The sequence below is a fragment of the Crinia signifera genome, chromosome 5 (assembly GCF_055691185.1).
Source record: "Crinia signifera chromosome 5, ASM5569118v1, whole genome shotgun sequence".
NCBI classification, from domain to species: Eukaryota; Metazoa; Chordata; class Amphibia; order Anura; family Myobatrachidae; genus Crinia; species Crinia signifera.
In genome coordinates this window covers 79,558,111-79,575,230 of record NC_139221.1, presented here as the reverse complement: position 1 = coordinate 79,575,230, position 17,120 = coordinate 79,558,111, and the positions used below count along the sequence as shown (strand labels likewise).

At 44.7% G+C, this 17,120-nt stretch overlaps 1 protein-coding gene across 2 annotated transcripts in view; it reads right to left on the bottom strand.

Moving 5' to 3' along the window:
- ANKRD29 (ankyrin repeat domain 29) overlaps positions 1 to 16,679 on the bottom strand; it is a 49,553-nt gene extending 32,874 nt beyond the window's left edge. Inside the window, exons 1-3 of one of the 2 annotated variants that reach the window (XM_083187513.1) lie at positions 16,539 to 16,679; positions 10,318 to 10,482; positions 2,989 to 3,087 (exon numbers count right to left, since the gene is read on the bottom strand). In XM_083187513.1, the coding sequence (XP_083043639.1) occupies positions 2,989 to 3,087; positions 10,318 to 10,482; positions 16,539 to 16,559 (285 nt within the window). In that variant the 5' untranslated portion in view covers positions 16,560 to 16,679. The remainder of the gene's footprint in view (positions 1 to 2,988; positions 3,088 to 10,317; positions 10,483 to 16,538) is intronic. The other variant, XM_083187514.1, reaches the window with a different exon arrangement.
- Positions 16,680 to 17,120: the final 441 nt, after the last annotated feature.

The window sequence follows — 17,120 nt, the reverse complement described above, 5'->3', positions numbered from 1 at the left end:
AAGAATCAAGAACACATTCTTTATCATTTGCTAGACGACATCCTGTGAAGGCATCAAGTGCATTTTCAAACACCATGGCAGGCCACAACTTATGCCACCCATTCTTTAGTGTTAACGGATTTACATTCTCCCAGGCACTTGCAACAAACCAAAGTACATCTTTTATGTTAAAGTCTTTAATAAATGACTGAATAGGCTTTCCTGAATTCACCACATCTAGCATGTGTTTCATGAAAAGTGTGCGATAATTGACCTGTGGTTGGATAAGAGATGTACAGTTTGGTGGTAAGTATGCTGTAAAAACATTATTTTTGCGTAGCAGTTCAGCTCTAAGGTGCGCTGAACCGTTGTCCAGGATAAGAAGGATTTTGCAGTCCTCTGGTAGGCCTACAGATGTGCAGTGTGCTCTGGCTTCTGCCTCAAAATACTTTGTAAACCACTCTAGCATTAACTCGGTGGTAATCCATCCATTTTTATTTGCACAATAAATTACAGGATTTACTTTAACACCTTTTAAAGCCCTAGGTTTTTGTCAGCCACAAGCTTTGCAAACTCAACCACATACTCTTCAGCTGCTTCATGGTCTGCAGACCGTTTTTCTCCTCACACTTTACGCTTCGAAATTCCATGACGTGTCTTAAACCTATGCAGCAATCCTTCAGTGTAATCACAATAATAGTCAAGTTTTAGTGCTTTATGGTACAACTTAGTTTGTTCCTGTACCATTATGCCCAACAAGTCTACACCATCATTCCGAGGTTGTCGAAACCATTCCAGCAACACTCGATCAAGCTCAGTGCTTGTACCAGTTTTCATAGTTTTCCTAATGCTCATTTGCTTCTTAGATTCATTTTTTTGCAATGAACTGCAATATTTTCTCCCTTTGCTTTTTTATGTCATACACTGTTGAGGAACCGAGACTGTATGTATCACACAGCTTCTTCACTGACACACCACGGTCAAGTTTTCGTAATATCTCAACTTCTGCCTGCACCAATATAGACTCGTGTGTTACGCTTTATACCTGTACCACGACTGTGCTTGGAAGGCATAGCAGCACTACTGTCACTTGAACTGTCTGCGGATGCCATAACAGCCCCACTGCTGCCTGCTGTATCACCTGCAGTGTCCTTGGAAGTTGTACCCAGTGGCACTTGTTTATGCTGTGTGTTCCGCCCATGTGCGGTACTTGCTGTGACCTTGGACGCCATATTAGCCCCACTGCTGCCTGCTGTGTCACCTGCAGTGTCCTTGGAAGCTGTACTCAGTGGCACTTGCTCATGCTGTGTGTTCCGCCCATGTGAGGTACTTGCCGGGACCTTGGACGCCATATCAGCCCCACTGCTGCCTCCTGTGTCACCTGCGGGGCCTTGGAAGCTGTACCCAGTGGCACTTGCTCATGCTGTGTGTTCCGCCGATGTGCGGTACTTGATTTGACCTCAGACGCCATGATGCTTCCTGTGTCACCTGCAGTGTCCGCAGAAGCTGTACTCACTAACACTTGCGCCTATTGCGTGTTACACACATGGGAGGTTATTCTGATCGTAGCGGCCAAACGTGCGTACGTTCGCTATTAACGTACGCTATCCGTACGCGGCCGTTGGGGTTAAGTCCACCCACAAATCAGCCGCATACGTACGGGCAGAAACCACGTCGAAGGGGAGTGGCGTACAATTGAGCGTACGCCAACGTACACGGACGGACCAGCCCTTACACTCCGACAACTGGCGTACAATTGAGCGTACGCCACCGTTTACGGACGTCTCTCGTCCGTCTTCCCACCGACTTCTTGCAGCTATCTGAGCGTACGCCAGCTTGCACGGACGGGTCCCTATTGTTTTCAATAGAAAACTCAGCTTATGTCACCGCTCGTGAGAGTGAGCGTACGTCCGTGTACGCTGGCATACCCTTCACATATATGGACCTGCAAATCTTGCCTTTCAACTATAATTATGAAAATTAATTAATTGATTGAATTAATTAATGTGCAAAATAGTGGGCATGGGCTTAAAACATTGCTGAAACATCCTTTGTAGGTGTTAGATGTGGTTTATGTTATTGTATCATAAATACAAAACCTATGTTTGTATTAGAGTGAACACGTTGACACATGTCGACTTGTGTAGATTGAGTGTGCTTCTGTGTAAAGTCTATGAAAGCACGTAGTGAATGTGTATAACTGTTTAACAAATACCTACCTTAGCATATATAAGCAGGTCTAAAAAAGATTCTTACGTTAAATTAAACAAACCTTTAAATGTCGAGAAGTATAGAAAGATAAGCTTCCAATGTGTTTGCGTGCTGTGTGTGTGGCTTGCAGGTAGTGAAATCATGGTTTGGACTTAATAGACTGCAGCATTGGTTATTACATTCAGGTGTATGTGTTTGAGTAGTAATCAGCGTAAATTAGCAAACCCAGGCGCACGCTGGCATGCGGTATCTGTAGGGGTGGTCTGAGGTGGCGGTTGGCGGCCGCCTGTTTTGTGTCCGAAATGAACGGTGCTTTAGTCGATCGTGCGGTAGTAGCACCGTTCATTTTTGGTGCACACCCCCGTGTACGCCCATGTTTACACCCATTTTCCCTCATTATTTCGGCCGCTCCCCTCAACACGCCCCAATGCCGCCCCCAATGCCCGTACTCTCGCGTACAGGTTTTTTCGCACGGAGAGACCCGTCCGTAAGCGTTGTGGAGTGTTCGCGCCTGCGCATTAGCGAATGTACGCATGCGCAGATCATGAAAAACCCCGGAACGTACGCGTACGGCCCGGCCGCACCAACCAGAATAAGGCCCATGCGCAGAAAGTGTTCCGGCTTTTGCTTTGTCCAGATTAAAAGAGGTCCTTAAACTCTTTTAATCCGGACAAAGCAATATTGTCCGGATTAAAAGAGGTTCCGGACCGACGGTTGCTGGAAAATCAGTGGTGTACCTGTACCATACTGTATATTGCTATATATTTCAATACTGTGTATAGGACCTACTTACGGTACCTCTCTCTGGAGATTGATATCTCCTCCCTGTAAGACCAGCTCCTGTACACACTCCATATGACCAGCATAAGACGCTACCATCAAGGCTGTAGCCCCAGTCTGTAAAAAAGAAAATGAAAAATGAGAAAATAAAAAAATTGCTATTTTTATGACATCATGTCAAACTTGCCTACAATTGTAATCTCTCTGGAAAATGCTGCCTACCAGTGCCTGAGTCAGGTCCAAGCCACACATCATTAAGCACCGCCCCCAAAATGGAGCCACCCACAGGGAGTAGCCAGGCTAAATGTATAATTTAGCCCCACCCCCTCATACTGCACCAAATTCAATGTATGATCTCCTCATCCTGTCCGCTACACAAGTAAACTGAAGTGTACACTGCCAACCGGATGTGGGGAACTGCACGAAAATTGTAAATCTCCCATCACTTGTGGCAGAGTAGGCAAGTATGCATCATTTGCTATCTTTACTATCAACATAGAGACTATTGGCAGATCATTACATTTTGATATAGTCAGCAGCGGTGTGTGATGATGTCAGTCCACACAGTGAATAACTCAATCAGAATTGGTTTATTAACCACACAAATACAGTAATGTAGGCAATATATCAGTGGTTGTGGAGAGCATGTGGTTTAGCAAGCAGTGGTGAGGTGGCACAGTAGTATATAACAGTCTCACCATTAACATTCTGAAACTTTTAGGGGAATGTCCTTCCACTATGGAGGGCGGAGCTTGAAGCCATGTGGTGACACCACGCATGCGCAGTACTGTAGCTCATTCTGGAGGGTCATGTCAGAGGTGGCGCTATGATAAGACTCCACTACTACGGGATCCCAGCATTACAGAAAACGAGGCTCTCTTCCAACTGTGATTCTACGTCACGGATGTGTCCTGTATTGCAGAACATGTTTTCTGGTACCCGACTATTGGTAAATTGCGGTACTTGTGAGTTATCTGGGCGTCCGATTTTGGTAGTAGATCGCATGCGATATCGCATGCGATATCGCATGCGATTTGCGATTTGCATGCGATTTAGCATGCGATTTCCATAAGATTTGCTATTCATTTCATTACCCCACTATCCCCAAAGTGTGTCTATCAACGTGAACCCGAAGCGTGGCGAGCGCAGCGAGCCCGCGAGGGGCGGCGGTACGCGTCCTCCGACCTTTTCATGCCCTACTATCCACTAGGGCGTGGAGTGAGAATAGAATAGTGTGGCGAGCGCAGCGAGCCACCGAGCCCGAAGCGTGGCGAGCGCAGCGAGCCCCGCGAGGGGACGCGGACACCTTCACAGGTATCTGCGTGCCCTTGCGGGCTTCACAGGTGTCCGCGTCCCCTCGCGGGGCTCGCTGCGCTCGCCACGCTTCGGGCTCGGTGGCTCGCTGCGCTCGCCACACTATTCTATTCTCACTCCACGCCCTAGTGGATAGTAGGGCATGAAAAGGTCGGAGGACGCGTACCGCCGCCCCTCGCGGGCTCGCTGCGCTCGCCACGCTTCGGGTTCACGTTGATAGACACACTTTGGGGATAGTGGGGTAATGAAATGAATAGCAAATCTTATGCAAATCGCATGCTAAATCGCATGTAAATCGTATGTAAATCGCAAATCGTATCCGATATCGTATGCGATATCGTATGCGATATCGCATGCAAATCGCATGCAAATCGTAAGTACAAAATCGGACGCCCGGATAACTCACAAGTACCTAAATTGCTTCAAAAAAGGTATTCCATACTGCTGCATATAAATAGCCCCTACAAAGTATTATAGAACAGAGTATCACAACTGTGGATGTTGTGAACTAAGTCGTGACCGCAGTGGGTATACTCTGGTTGCTGACTTGGAGCCCATAGAATACGAGAGGCTGGGAACATGGCAGACAATAAGTAGGACTTATACATAAACTAACCTGATGTGGGTGGTGAATAGTCTCCTTGATGGGGTCTTCGAGTCTAACTGCCCAGCGGTATTCATCAGTGACCCCCCCGCAAGGGAGTTTGGGCTTAGCTACATCTGGACAACAGGTCAAAGCCCCCCGTTAGAAGTACCCACAGTTAGGATAGAGGAAGAAAGTAACTCTCTTTCTGGGAGGTCTGGATCCAAAGAATACCAGACTAATACGAGATAAACTAAAACTAGCCAACTTGGCAATAAGGCAGAATCCAGAGATACCATAAATAATACAGGTAAGCATAGGATAGCTGACTTGGCAATAAGGCAGGATCCGAGGATGCCAGAAATAACACTGGAAAACTTAAGATAGCTGATTTGGCAATAAGATAGGATCCGGAATATATCAGGCAGAGTGGACCAGACTGAGGAACTGCAGAGCACTGTAGAGCTGACCGGAGCCTGACCAGGAACTTGAGCAGATCTGAAGAACAGATGCATTACTGTAGCGCTGACCGGAGAATGACCAAGACCTGGATGGGAGCTGGAGAAATGCAGAGTACTGTAGAGCTGACGAAAATGACCAAGTACTGTACCGGAGCTGGAGAACTGCAGAGTACTGCAGACCTGACCAGAGAATGACCAGGAACTGGACTGGAGCTGAGCACAGTCTCACACACCATGATTGACAGCATAGGTGCAGACTGAACTGATCCAAGCTGTGAATGCTCTAAGAAAACATGCATAGGCTGATAGTCAGAGCAACAAATAACCAGGTTTGTGACAACGAGTTACCAGACTGTCAAAATGATGGAACAATATAACATTAATGTCAGCCCACCGATGAAGCAACACTTGATTTGCTCTGTCCAGCGCCATCTTGTGATCACTGATGCACACACCAATTGAATTCCCCCCCTATAGAGGTCATGTGGACTACACACCATTAAAATACCCTTATTTATTTATTTATTTATTTACAGTTTCTTATATAGCGCACACAGATTCCGCAGCGCTTATAGATGTTTACATTTGTGTAGGTTATTGAGTAATTTACTGCAGATACATTACTTATGGAATGGTCAAATCAAACAAAGGGGGTTATTCAGACTTGATTACTGAGCGGTTTTGCAGGGGCCTGCGATCAGATAGTGGTGGTGCCCAGACAGAGTGAAAACCTGCCCTGTGCAAGTCTGGGAGTAGCCGATCGTCATACAGCTGCAAATCCATTCACAACGTACTCACCATGGAATGATATTGTACAGTGTGTGCAGTCTGTGCTTAACCCTGACCCTTCTGCAAGTGTGTGATACAGACAAGCTGATCGAGGCTGGAGCATCACACATCCTCCCTGAAAACGCCTGCATTTTCCTGGCATTCCCCGCAAGCAGTAGTTACCCCCCACAAATGCCGGCTTTCTGTCAGTCAAGTTGAAAGGGATTGAGATAAAAAAATTATGATTTTTGTAGCTGTTTGGCATCGCTCATGTACAGTCATTGACAACTCGATTGTCATACGAATTCGCACAACAGCGTTCATCCCTGAATAACCCCCAATGTCTGATCATATATGCCCATCACCTAAAGCCCCTATTTCATACCTTCCAACTTTATGGTCCCCTTGATCGGGACACCTGCATGGCCAAAAAAGGGTGTGACCTATGTCAGAGGGGCATGACCAGGTGGATCTTACAAGCCCCGCCCTCTTTTCCCATCACTTTGGGGGGCATCGCCAGTGACGTGTAAGCTGCTGGCCATGCCCCCATCCCCTCTGCCTCTAAGAAGAGGCACTGCTGGCCCCGGGGCGGGAAGTGGGTCAGTCCCAAAAAAGACAGGACAGGACAGTTGGGAGTCATGCTATTTGCTGATCCTACAATCAGCGCCATATTGTAGTATGGCGGTTTGCATTAACTTGATGTCTTTTGGCATTGTACATGTCAGTGCCCTCTGGGATACAATTAAAAAGCATTAGAACAAAGAACAGAATGGAACAGCATAGAATGTTGTACTTTGCATGTAGGTGTGAGAAATCTCAATATGTGGGTCTGTGGAAGAAATGCTGGTCCCAGAAATAGAATAGGAATCAGTTTCCAACAAAAACATAATTTATCAGTAATGGACCTCCCTAAAAGCCTCTAGGGGGACGTTAAGAGGAAGATATGGATTGATTTCCTCCTACCCACTCACTTCCTGTGAGGTGCCCTCATGGGCTATAAAATGACTGTGCTGTGTGCTGCAGCTGAGATTATTCGGAAGAGACCTCGCTGTCACTGCTGTAAGCACTAGAAGAGTTCTGAGGGACAGAGACAGCTAACAAAGCCTCCCCACTTATGAGATAAGAAGAACATGTGAGATTAGATGGGTGGATAGAGTTTCCATGGCAGAGAAATTTTGTGACTCACAGTCTCACACAAAACACGTTATGAGCCAAAACATTTCAATCTCCTTTTCCTTTCCAAAAGGTGTTTGTGAGAGCATGCCAGCTATCCTGCGATCCCTACAGCTGCCCATATTGCTGAGAGCTTGGAAAACTCATGCAGCTGGAATACAAGCCTGAAAATAATTCATGATGAGAATCAAATGTAAACCAACTATGCATTTATAATGCACTTGGATCTTATATACATATTACACATAGGAAAAATGTCATGGTTACCGCAGGAAATGGACCTGCATACAGTATGTTTCCATAGGCATAATGATAACACAGGATTTTCATACTTTGTTAACTGAAATATTCATTTTGAAATCATTGAACACATAACATAAAAGTACAGCAGGATTTGTACGTTCATTTCTCCTGAGTGAAAATAGGGGTAAATTAAAACATTGGGGCCTATTCAGACCCATTCGTTATGGGGTACACCCAGCGTTTAATGGGCACGCCCACAAAAAAAATGGTGGGTGTGCCCATGAAAATGCTGGTTGTACCCCTGCAAAGCAGGCGTATTGATGCCTGCTCGGGGCGGGCAGCTGACGTCACATAACGTCAGCACCCACCCCGAATTTGCACTAAGCTTCAAAAGTGATAAAATGGAGTGTGATAAACAGTAGCGTAACTATTCAATTTGCACCCCCCCCTGCCGCAATTCGGACAGTGCCCCCCCCCCTCTTTGTGGTTACCAAACCCCCCTCCCCCTGCAGCCGGTACCTCCTGCCGCCGGCGCTTCTGTCAGGTCCCGGCTCTCAGTCTCCCGGCTCCTGCAGCAGTATATAAAAAGTGACACTCAGAAAATGGCTGCCCCCATAATGCAGACAGTTTTTGAGGATGCTAGAATAGGCGGCGGCCTCCTCTAGCAACCTTAAAAATGGTCTGCTGTATGGGGGCAGCCATTTTCTGACTGTCCCTTTTTATTAGCTACAGGAGCCGGGACCCGACAGAAGCGCCGGTGGCAAGAGGTACTGGCCGGTGGTAGGGGCAGGGGCAGACAGCAGCGGATAACTATAGCCCCGCAGACCCCCCTGGCGCCCACACCTTCTTAGCGCCTCCGCGTCACTGCAGGGGGCTGCGGGACTATAGTTACACCACTGGTGATAAACAACCAACCAATCAGCTCCTACCTGCTATGTCACAGACTGTGTTTGAAAAATGTCAGGCAGGAGCTGATTGGCTGGCTGTTTATCACTCCCCATTTAATCACTTATGAAGCTTAGTGCATCTGGCCCTATGTGTTTAATGCAAGTTACGCACATTGAGGTCACTGAAGTTTCCTTCAATAACCACCCAAATGCAAGGAGGCATGGATTCACTGTCACAATCCACACATCCATTTTAAGTCATTGTGAAGGCATGCCATGCGCTGTGAGCTCTTGGTCATTCCCTTCTGGGGTAAATTTACTAAGATGGGAGTTCTATTGAAGATGGCAACCAATCAGATTCTACTTCTTATTTATTAAGCACGTCTAGAAGATAATAGATCCCATCTTCAATAGAACTTCCATTTTTTGTACATTGACCCCTCTGTCTCTCGTAAACAGATGCTGCCACATGTGCACAACATCGATTCACTGCTGCTTTGCTAGCAAACATCCTGTCAGTGGGAAGTTCCCCAAAAAATTGGACTGACTCGTAAAAATCAGGACAGTTATGGAGATATAAGACTGAAGATGCTGAACAGTGTCGGAGGGATAACTCTTTGCAAATGGTAGTCTTTCACAGTCTTTCCCATAAGGCAGAGAGTGAAAGATGGTCACCAGTCAAGCTATGAACAATTTATATTTTTAAAATCTAATGAATTTAGGACTTTACATTAGCCTATGGGAACAGTATGCCAGATTAGGACTGAGAAGTAATCCGGAAATATCCGTGATTTAAACAAATGGAGGTGAAAATATTAATATCCACTTGCTTTGTATAAACTAAGTGAATAAACCCCAAACTACAAACCAATCAGCTTCTGTCATGTTACAAGCATTGGGGCAGATGTATTAAGCCTTAACAAGAGATAAATGCAAGGGTGATAAGGAGAGATAAACGTCCAGCCAATCAGCTCCTTACTGACTTTTTTCAAACACAGCCTGTAACATGGCAGTTAAGGAGCCCATACACGCTCCGTTTTGCGGCTCCATTATGTACTTTTAAAGTACACATCGTATCGGATTGCATGCCTTGTGCATGCACTGCGATCCGATACGATGTGTAGCTAGTACAAAAAGTATATGCAGCACATTTTGTACCGTACTATGTGATGCGCGGGAGTATTGAATAGTACAGAACGGAGCCGGACCACAATGGAGCGTGTATGGGCTCCTTAAGTATGTGAGGGCTCCTTAAGTATGTGATTGGATGGGCGTTTATCTCTCCTTATCATCCTTGAATTTATGTCTTGTTAAGGCTTAATACATCTGCCCCTATGTTTGAAAAATGACAGCTACAGTAGGAACTGAGTGGTTGGTAGTCTATCTTTCTCCACTTTGATTCTCTCCAAGCTTTAATAAATCTGCTTTATTCATAGAACTGGAAACAGGAATACATCAGTTAAATCAATGAATATTTGAAAGAATTAAGCATCTGAAGCCTTGTCTAGAATATGGAAGCCTCTATAAATCTCATATCAACGTGTAATTTAAGGGATTAGATGTATCAAACTTTGTTGAGAGAGATAAAGTACCAACCATTAAGCTCCCAGCTGATATTTTTCAATAGCAGTTAGGAGCTAATTGGCTAATACTCTAGCTCTCTCCACCTTTTCTCTCTCTCTGAGGGTTGATACATGTCCCTGAACGTGAGTACGTGTTCCTTTACCATGGATAAAAGAACTACTAATGGCCATCCTATTGCAATAGGTTCTACCATTCTCTTTTGTCAATTGCTCATTACATTCATTTACATATAAACCAAAAATGTATTATTATATCTTTGCGCCTTTGTAACCATTTTTATATATTAACACCGGACGAATAATAACAGGCCTGTTGTCTGGCCACTGTGCCATACTGGAGATGTAGATAGCGATCTGGAATTCTTGGCATACACAAGTGAAGGGCATACACTGTCTCTGCAGTCCACATCGACACGGCCGCTGTTTAACAACAGCTGGAGTAGAGCCAGGTTTCCTTTCCGAGCAGCCCAGAAAGCAGCGTTGGCAAGGGGCGTTTCCTTCTGTGTAAAATAATAGCGCCATATTAGTTTCATGGCATCCTGATTTAAAAGGCAAAAGAAAACATTTAATTCAATAGATTTGCAAAACAATAGAAAAAATATTTTGGCACACAATGGGTGGTTTTTAAGATTTGTTCATGTTAAATGCCTTACTTTCAGAATGAGACATTCATCACTATAAAATAAACCTTGCTTAATTTACTGGAAGGTAAAATGCTCGTCCAAGTTTTTTTTATTTTTTATAACAGATCTGAACAGGTCCAGTTCCACTTCACGCGGACCAGACAGACTCCCCTGAGCCAGTAAAACTCAAGCTAAGGATTTGCGTGACAGTGAGAACACCAAACCTGTATCTTGAAAAAAGTTAAACCTAGTTAAATAAACATGTTAAAACCTGATAAATGTTTACTTGTGAGAGCCATAATTGCACATTGATTCCACTCGGAGTACATTGTCTTTGATGTTTGTTAAAGTGAAGAAACAAATTAACTCTTGCTGCCTTACTGTACATAACCATAGCATTTTTTTTATTTCAAATGATGTCACTTCTATTATCACTGTTGTCCTTTTTTGCCTACTTAATCAATCGCACAATCAATTAATCAATCAATACACCAATCAGTCAAGCTGCGCACACATTTGGGAGCAAATGGTTGATTGGCATTTGCTCCCCTATATTATCAGATTTTTGTTCCCACCAGACAGATTGGATAGATAAATCTTTAGGTTTTTACTCAGCTTCAGTCAGTCAGTTATAATTTGAATTACATTTGCGATAAAACTGCAATAGAAAGGTCTTTAGCTGGTAAGCTGGTCTTCCAGAATCTGAGAACTCTGGAGCTCTAACTTTAAGGTTTCCCCTGTGTTTAACCCTTTGAGTGCTGCGTAACTTAGTTCTGAGGCTTGTCCTTCAACCCCTGCCACATGCCTTTGACCATCTCTGCCTACTTACTAGCCACCTCCCTCTTGCTTGCACCTCATGCAGTCATTCTTCCCTTCCTATTAGATTGTAAGCTCTACAGGGCAGGGCCCTCTTCCCTCCTGTGGTCAAAGCCCTCTTCTTTTCACATTTCACTCACAGCTCTCCTATACTCAAACACTCAGCTACCATCTTCGTCTGCATACTCATCTCCATCTTTGGCCAACAGCCCCTAGTAGTACGTTGATCAAGTTCTCACTACTTACATTTAAGCTGTAATGTGTATTGAATTGTGGGGTTAATTTTTTTTTAGGGACACATTTGTTTATTGTCTGTAAACGGTATGCTCCTTTTCTGTGTTATTACATAACAGGCTTCTAATATTAAACAATATGTGCAACACATGGAACTTTAACAAAAAACTACGCATTTTAATAGTCCGCTGCCTGGCAAAGTACAGGGGCAATTGCTGTTATAACTAAGTATATAATGAAAAGCACCTGTGGCAGACAGTCTGGAAATGTAATTGTTTGGATAGTTAAAAATGTAGATCCTTATTATTCCAAGAGTGCCAGTGCAGGTAATGAGCAAATCATATATATATATATATATATATATATATATATATATATATATAGGGTTTGGGGGGACAGTGGCACTCAGCAACAAAGAAATACACCAGGCAGGATTAGTGAGCCAACGTTTCGAGGCGCGGCGGCCTCTTTATCAAGGTGATAAAGAGGCCGCCGCGCCTCGAAACGTTGGCTCACTAATCCTGCCTGGTGTATTTCTTTGTTGCTGAGTGCCACCGTCCCCCCAAACCCTGCATATGGTCAGCATCCCTGACAACGGAGGGCACCAGATTTTCAGCAAGTACTGCATATTTGTGACTACCACAGTGGAGTGCCGCCCCCACAGACTTGTATATATATATATATATATATATATATATATATATATATATATATATGGTACTTGTGTAGTTTCACGGCGCCAGCATGGCGCCATGCTACTTCCGGGTGTACGCTCGCCACAAAATATGTCCAAAAAAGTAACTTAACTCCATGCCAACATGGATAGTTCATACCTCCACTATCCATGTTGGCATGGAGTTGATTTTAAATAGCGTGGCGAGCGTAGCGAGCCACCGAGCCCGCAGCATGGGCGAGCGAAGCGAGCCCCACAAGGGGACTCAGACGCACGGCGCCATGCAGGCGCCGTGAAACTACACAAGTACCATATATATATATATATATATATATATATATATATATATATATATATATACACACACACAGTGCTATTTTTCTGGAAAAATAGGTCCAGGAACTTTGTATTTAGAAACAGAGGCCCTCACAGGGGACTTTAAAATAAAACTTATCTTAAGGAAAGGCCAGAACAGATTCTGGAACCCAGTTCCTGATGAGGTCATATTTAATTAGAGGTTCAGGAACTGAGTTCCTGCTGGTTCCTGCTGAAAAATAGCCCTGTGTATATATATATATATATATATATATATATATCAGTGGCGTAACAATAGCCCCACACACCCCGCGGTGGCGGGGAGGCGCTTTATAGGTGTGGGCGCCGGGGTCTGCGGTGCTATTGTAATGCCGCTACCGGGAGCTCACCTGTGGTCGGAGCCCGGGACATGCAGAAGATTTTTCTAAAATAGGAGGGTAACCTCAAGAAAGTTTTGTTTTAAGATTCTGACTAAAGAGTCCTTTTCAAAAACTGATTTTCCTGTTTCAAAAGTTATTATATACAGTATATAAAGTTATAATGCACAACTTCTACATTCCAAGAATAATCATTTTCTCAGCTTTACAGTTCTGTTGTGCTTATGTCAGTTCCACATCAGGCATGTCAGGCAGAAAGTTAACTAGCCAATAGAATACAGAGACAAGGGGTGGGCTAATGCGCAAGATGTTGTCCTGTCTGTTGCTGCTGCTCCTGGTTCCTGGCTGATTCATGCTCACAGGGGGTATTCAATTAGCAGCAATAATTTTTTGGCCAATACAAACAGCCTATCGGCCTATCAAATTATAGGATGTTTTTGTCTGCTGCAAAAGGGTGCCTTGGGCACCACAAGCATAATCCCTGATAAATGCCATTTATTGTGGCTATATGTATAGCCCCCAGCGAACCTAATAGCAGTGGCTAATAGGATACTCCTCTTTGAGTCCTGGCCAGCGAGGCTGCAGTGTTCAGAATAGTAGTTGTGGTTCTCCTAGTTCAATTTTAGACAGGTGTTAGTTAGGTGTTTCAATCCGACCCATTGCCACAGATGTATATAAAATATTCCAGTCAGCTGGAAGTGATATTATTAGAAAGTAGAAGCATTCTGAAACCACAGCAACTCAGCCACCAAGTGATAGACCACATAAAATCATAGAGCGGGGTCAAGGACTTTTAAGGCACATGGTACATTAAACTCACCAACACTCTGTTGAGTTCATAGATAAAGAGTTCTGAAGTTCCGCTGACATTATTGTAAGCCCAAAAACAGTGCAGTGGGAGCATATTGGAATGGGCTACCAAGGCCGAGGAGCTGCATGCAAGCCTCACATCACCAAGTCCAATGCCAAGCGTCAGATGGAGTGGTGTAAATCACACCAAGACTGGACTGTGGTGCAGTGGAAACCTGGTCTGTGGACCACGTTTCTCTGTTTGGCAGTCAGTTGGGCAAATCTGGGTTTGACAGATGCCAGGGGAACATTACCTGCCTAACTGCATTATGCCGACTGTGACAATTGGTGGAGGTGGAATAAAGGTATGGTCTGTTTTTCAGGGTTGGTGCTGTGTTCCTTATCTCCAGTAAAGGCAATGTTATTCCGGGATGCGGTCAATTTGCCGGAGGTCGGGATCCCGGCGTTCAGAATCCCGACACTGGAATCCCGACCGCCGAAATCCCGAAACTTTCTCCCTCCGTGGGTGTCCACGACACCCATAGAGGGAGAATAAAATAGCGTGCCGAGCGTAGCGAGGCACCGGGCCCAATGCGTGGCGAGCGCAGCGAGCCCGCAAGGGGGGGCGATCCACGTCCCCCCCATGTCGGGATTTCGGCGGTCGGGATTCCAGTGTCGGGATTCCGACCGCCGGGATCCCGACCGCCGGGATTACGTATCGGATCCGTTATTCCTTCAGCATACCAAAACATTTTGAACAATGCGATGCTTCCAAGTTTATAGCAACAGTTTGGCGAAGTACTATAAAGACATGGGGGCCTATTCATTCCTATTCGCAATTGTAGCCCTGCTGATTATCAAAAAAACGCACATGCAAACAAAGTCAGCAATGGCTAGCCATCGATGGCCATTCGCAAGATGATTGACAGCCAGCCAGCATTTGGAGATGGCACCCTGGTGTGTTCTGAGAGGTTCCACTAAAAAATACAGGTGGGCCCAGCCGTTAGGAGGGAGGGACTCTGATGTCACCAGCAGCCCAGATCTACCCACGGTCATCGCAGCACTGAGTAAATCTATACTGAGTGTTTCCGAATGGATTTCCCCCTTGGCTCTGGTGGGGCAGCATTTACCTGATTGCTGGGCTGCGAATATCCCCACTCCCCCAGGGCCCCTGGCCAGGCTGACTGGTCGGTAGGGTTAATGCTTTGGCCGGGGGGACTTGCATAAAAAGTCTCCCCCCGGCTGTGGCATTACCCGCTGGCTGGTTTTGCCTGGGGCTGGTTCTTGAAATACGGGGGACCCCTAGTCATTTTGTCCCCCGTATTTTGGGAACCAGCCCCAGAGCAGGAGCCTGGGGCTGGTTGTTAAAAATCGGGGAACCCCTATTTGTCGGGTTCCCTGATTTTTAATTACCGGCTCCAGGCTCTGTCAGCCTGGTGCTGGTTTCGGCTGTGGGGGGGACCCCACGCCGTTTTTTTTTTTAATTTATTTTTTTTTCTATTTTTTTACACCGAAGCCTGCACGGATCTGACTGATCCGTGCAGGCAAAAACGCAAATACGACATGAAAATGGTGTTCTATTTTCCTGTCGTATTTGCGTGGGTGTTTTACACCACTAAGCAGCCGTATTATCCATACGGCTGCTTAGTAAATCAGAAACCACCATTCTTTTGAATGGTGATTTCTGTCGTATTCTATCGATGGTGTAGACATTCGTATTTGTAACTACAAATACGAATGTTCCATCTTTAGGAATACGAATTGTTGTATTTTTGGGATTGTAAATCCCGAAAATACAAATTCGTAAAAAAAAGGTGTATTTCTCCCTACGAATACACCTTTTTTCTACGAATCCATTTTGGTAAATGTCCCCCTAAATGGCATTATTATAGTTCCATCAGAACCGATATCTCATCGCATCGCATGTCATACAATAATGGCATGCGATGCGATTTTTTATCGCACCCTATCTTTTTAATGGATTCACTGACACAGAGCAGTGAATTCATTATATATTAAAATCGCATCGCATGCCATACAATATGTCATGCGATGCGATTTCACTACCGTGAAAAGCCCACTACGCAAATGCCGTAGTGGGCACTGTGATAATACACAAGTACCCAGAATACTTCACATTGCTCTCCATAAAAAGTCACTAGAAGAAACAGACTCAATAAGAAAAATAACAGGCAGAAAGAGTTTAGGAGTGCTTAAATGCCTGCAATACATTTCTGCATGATGATGTTGCTGCAAACTTTGCTTTGATCATTACAGACAACTCCGACGCATGTAAACAAAGGACAAATAATGAAATATATGTCTAGTAAATGATGGCATAACATAAATAAAATAACATAAATAACATTATATAAAAACAGCATAACTATAAGTCATTAGTATTATTATTCCTAGAGGATTATTGGCTGGTCTAATGAATCAAACACAAAGAAACACCTACATTACAACTACTGTATTCAAAACTGACAGTTCTAACCATTTATGTGATAGCACAATAGTGTTCCCAGTGTTTTCTTTTAATAACACTAAAGATATTTGCTGGGTCATTTCTGCAGCATAATAAAAGTGACTGTGACTCCAGCCAGGCCTGCAAGAGCTTCTTTCTGTACTGTGCTATTCCAGAACAAGGCCTGTGAGCCAGGAGAACCCTTATCTCAGGAGTTACCATCTATTTCAGCATCTCTGAATGTAAGATTAACATTACTTGCCTTGAAAGACATCTTGCACATCTCAGCAGCAGCAGCACAGGATCTTCCAGGGGAGGTAATGCTTTATGCTCCTTAGCAATCTGGCTTGTCTGTGCTATCAGCAGTTACTGCACTGAGAGGATAAAAGCTCCAACAGCCGCAGAGCTGTACACAGCAATATTGACTCGTTCTCTGCCAACGAGAACACATCACAACTCACAAACTTATACTAAATAATGCAGCAACTATGTCATAACCTTTTACACATATGAAGAATCTGCAAATTAGATATAAATATATTAGCTCTGAATAATTTCTTATCTATAAATAGTTATTTAATAGTAGGAATGGTTGGTTAGTGTACTGGTTAGCATTACTGCCTTGCAGCTCTGAGGTCATGAGTTCAATTCCTGACCAAGGTACTATCTGTGTGGACTTTGTGTGTTCTTCTTACATTTACATGGGTTTCCTCCAGTGGCGTGGAGGTGCTGACTAAGTGTGGGCGCCGGGGGGTCTGTGGGCACTATTGTTACGCCCCCAGCTCCCCCGTCCTTGTGGGTGCAGCGGGGAGCGGGCATGGGGGTCCGTGCGGTGTGGGGGTAC